This window comes from Protobothrops mucrosquamatus, unplaced genomic scaffold, assembly GCF_001527695.2.
Source record: "Protobothrops mucrosquamatus isolate PMUCROS unplaced genomic scaffold, P.Mucros_1.0 scaffold7198, whole genome shotgun sequence".
NCBI classification, from domain to species: domain Eukaryota; kingdom Metazoa; phylum Chordata; class Lepidosauria; order Squamata; family Viperidae; genus Protobothrops; species Protobothrops mucrosquamatus.
In genome coordinates, this window is record NW_015393003.1 from 7,141 (window position 1) to 11,128 (window position 3,988).

The window sequence follows — 3,988 nt, forward strand, 5'->3', positions numbered from 1 at the left end:
AAGCTCGTAACTGTGAAAAATGGGTCATTTTTCAATGCCACTACAACGTTGAATGGTCACTAAATGAATTTTTTTAAGCCGAGGACTGCCTGTACCATTTCAGATAAATAGCTGTCCCGTCTCTTCTTAAAAACCTCCAGTGATGGAGCACCTACAACTTCTGAAGGCAACTTCCACTCCATTGATTAATTGTTCCTAACTGTCAGGAAATTTCTCCTTAGTTCCATGTTGGTTCTCTCCTTGATCGGTTTCCACCCATCGGTTTCCTGTCTTGCCTTTTGGTGCTTTGGAAAATAGTTTGACCCCCACTCGTCTTTGTAGGAGCCCCTCAAATACTGGAACACTGATATCATGTCCCCCCTAGTTCTTCTCTCCACTAGAGTAGACATACCCAAATCCTGCAACCGATCTTCATATGTTTTAGTCTCCAGGCCTTTAATCATCTTCGTTGGTCTTTCCACTCTTTCTAGAATATCGGCATATTTTTTTATATTGGCAGCGATCAAAAATGAACGCAATATTTCAAGTGTGGCTTCATCAAGGCCTTGTAAAGTGGCATTAACACTTTCACGTGATCTTGATCCTGTCCCTCTGTTAATGCAGCCCAACAGCAGAGGCTGGATCTCTCTTCGTTTAGTTGCCAAAGCATCATTTCTTGTCTTGCCTTCTGGTGCTTTGGAAAATAGGTTGACCCCTTCTTCTTTGGGGCAGCCCCTCAAATATTGGAAGACTGCTATTTTGAATTGTAGAAGCTAAACGTGTGGTTTTTTTTCCATCTCCCCTGTCTGTTTACAGATGTCTAACCAGAGACGCAACTGTCACTTGGTGCCACCTTCAGACCTGGATGGATCCTACCTTGGTGTAGCTAGACTACAGACTTTGTATAAGGACCACAACGTAACTCGTAGAAGCCCTAGTCTTCAACCTTCAACTCGACCTAGTAGGAATAGAGGGGTCCTTGGGGCTGGCACCCATGGATGTCAGACAGAGGCCAGCAATGGGGGTCTTTTGGAAAACGGATTGCACCACAAATGCAACAACATGACATCTCCATCCGAGCAGCATCCGAGCCCCCCCCATTTTAGAAGAACTCCTGATGGGCAGAAGAGGAAGAACGGCTGTCCCATTCGGGGGTGTCCTCTCCATCAAAAATCAGGAAACTCGGCTCACAAATCTTTCCAGGATAGTTGCCACGTGCAAGACCGATATGCGCAACCCCCGTGCGAATCTTCCTCGGAGTATTTTGGCTCGCCGCACCCTCCGAGGCAGAAGGCTGGCGAAGCCTTGAGATCGAAAGAAGTCGATCGCGATCAAAACGTCTCGGAAGAGAAAAGGAAGCAGCTCCTGCTACAGAAAATTGAGCTGGAGATGGAGAAGGAACGTCTCCAGAATTTGTTAGCAGAGCAGGAGAATAAACTTCTCCATCAACAAGAGCAGTTACAGAAGTCCAGGCGGGACTATCACCGGTAAGCTTGAGAAGGTGAAAGGGAAACTTGGCTTTTTACTAGAATAGCAATCTGCAAACTTGGTCACTTTTAAGTTGCATGGACTTCAACTCCCAGAATTCCCAGCCAGCCATGTCAATCCCACTTGCTTCATTTCGACGAAGTCCCATTCGTCATCTTCAGGCTGGTGTTTTCAGCTTCGGGGTTAGGGTTGGGATTTGGGTTAGGGCAGGTGTAGGCAACCTTGGCTCCTTTCCCCTCAGCATGGCTGGCTCAGGAATTCTGGGAGTTGAAGTTCACGAGTCATAAATGAGCCAAGGTTGCCTACCCCTGTCCTAAGTCCTCCTGTTCTAAGCGGTGAGCCTCCTAGGCCAGGGGTAGGCAACCTTGGCTCTTTTATGACTTGTGGACTTCAACTCCCAGAATTCCTGAGCCAGCATGGCTCAGCTTGGAAACCTCTCCCTTTCCCCTCAGCATGGCTGGCTCAGGAATTTTGGGAGTTGAAGTCCACAAGTCATAAAAGAGCCAAGGTTGCCTACCCCTGGGTTACAGTTAGGATTAGGGTTACGGTTGGGGTTGGGATTGGGATTTTTCCAAATAACATTTTCAATATTTAGCAAACAGCATAATGTCTGGGTTCATGTGTTTGGCAAACAGTAATAGATAATAGTTAATTATCACAAACAATATGTTAATTAATCACTCAAGCCTTCTTCCTGCTAATATATATTCAAAATTACATATCACATTCCTTTCTCTCTGACTCGTTTTTCTAGCCATTGATAGAAATTATCCTATGTTCTAAAATACACTGAATCTTCTTTCTCTTTAATCTCTAAAGTCAGTCTATCCATTTCTGCACACTCTAGAATTTTCTTAATTAGCACTTCTTCAGCTGGTAAGTTTTCATTTTCCCAATGTTGGGCAAATACAATTCTTGCTCATAATGAGCTCCTATTATTCCTAACAAAAATAATTCTGGTTTAAAGTCCATTTGTTTTTTAGTCATTTTCTCCAGCCATAAATGTATTTTAACCCAAAACCTTTTTGCTTTAGGGCACGTCCACCAGATATGATAATAAGTACCTGGTCTTTGTTTCCAACAGTTGTTTAAAGTATTTTTAAACATTTTTGCTAATCTCACTGGTGTCATATGCCATCGCTTCTAACGCTGAGTCATGCTGGCTGAGCAATTCTAGGAGTTGAAGTCCATGTGTCTTAAAGTGACCACGTTTGGAGACCCTTACTTTAAAGCAGAATTTCTTAACCTCAGTAGCTTTAAGACTTGTGGGCTTTAACTCCCATAATTCCCCAGCTAGCCGTGTCAGCACCCCCCCTTCTAGCACTGAGTCATGCTGGCTGGGTAATTCTGGGAGCTGAAGTACACAAGTATGAAAGTTGCCAAGTTTGGAGACCCCCTACTCTAAAGCAGAGTTTTTTTAACCTCAGTAGCTTTAAGACTTGTGGACTTCAGCTCCCAGAATTCCTCAGCCAGCCATGTCAACCCCCCTCCCTTCTAGCACTGAATCATGCTGGCTGGGGAATTCTGGGAGTTGAAGTCCACGCGTCTTAAACGTTGGCAGGTTTGGAGACCCCTGTGGTAGAGGCACAGTTGCTGTCCCGAAAAGTTTGGGTCCTTTTGCCTGGTGTGCAGGCCCAACGAGCCACACCAGAAAAGAGGTAGTCCTCAATTTAACGACCACAATTGAGCCCCGAACTGATGTCGCCGCTAAATGAGAAATTCCTTAAGTCGGTCTTGTCCCGTTTTGTGCCATTTTCTTGCCACTGTTGTTACGTGAATCGTTGCACACGACTGGGAAGTGAATCTGGCTTCCCCACTTGACTTTGCTTGTCGGAAGATCGCAAAAGGGGGTCATGTGACCCTGGGACACTGTGACCGTCATAAATGTGAGTCAGCTGTCAAGTATCCGAATGTAAATCATGTGACCATGGGAAAATGCTGCAGCGGTTGTAAGTGTGGAAAATGGTCCTAAGACCCCTTTTTTTTCAGTGCCGTTGTAACTTTGAACGGTCACTAAAGGAACTGTTGTAAGTTGAGGACTACCTGTAGGTGGAAAGGAAAAGGAAACTTTTTTTTTTTTACAAATAAAAGGATTGTGTGGAAACAAGTTTCCAATTGGCAGTATCCTCGGTAGTACTGGAACCTTTTTAGTACAGTATTGGAAAGCATACATTGCCACGAACCCATCATAGAAACACACAAACTGGGAGAGGACAAGCTACTTGCAAAATGGCCACCAACTGTGCTGCTGGTACCCAGGCCCTTTTGCAAGAGCGCTTAGACTTGTATGCCGCTTCACAGGGCTTTACAGCCGTCTCTAAGCAGTTTACAGAGTCAGCCTCTTGCCCCCAACAATCTGGGTCTTCACTTTACCGACCTCGGAAGGATGGAAGGCTGAGTCGACCTTGAGCCACTGCACTGCCATGGCTTGCCTCCTTCCTTCCTTCCTTCCTTCCTTCCTCCCTCCCTCCCTCCCTCCCTCCCTCCCTCCCATCTCCTTCCTTCCTTCCTTCCTTCCTTC

General features: G+C 45.5%; 1 protein-coding gene across 1 annotated transcript in view; it reads left to right on the top strand.

Annotated features, from left to right (window-relative positions):
- Positions 1-795: 795 nt before the first annotated feature.
- LOC107300477 (protein hinderin-like) overlaps positions 796-3,988 on the top strand; it is a gene marked incomplete at both ends in the record, with an annotated part of 9,126 nt that continues 5,933 nt past the window's right edge. The window contains one exon of the mRNA XM_015829804.1: positions 796-1,466. Coding sequence (XP_015685290.1) covers positions 796-1,466 — 671 coding nt within the window. The remainder of the gene's footprint in view (positions 1,467-3,988) is intronic.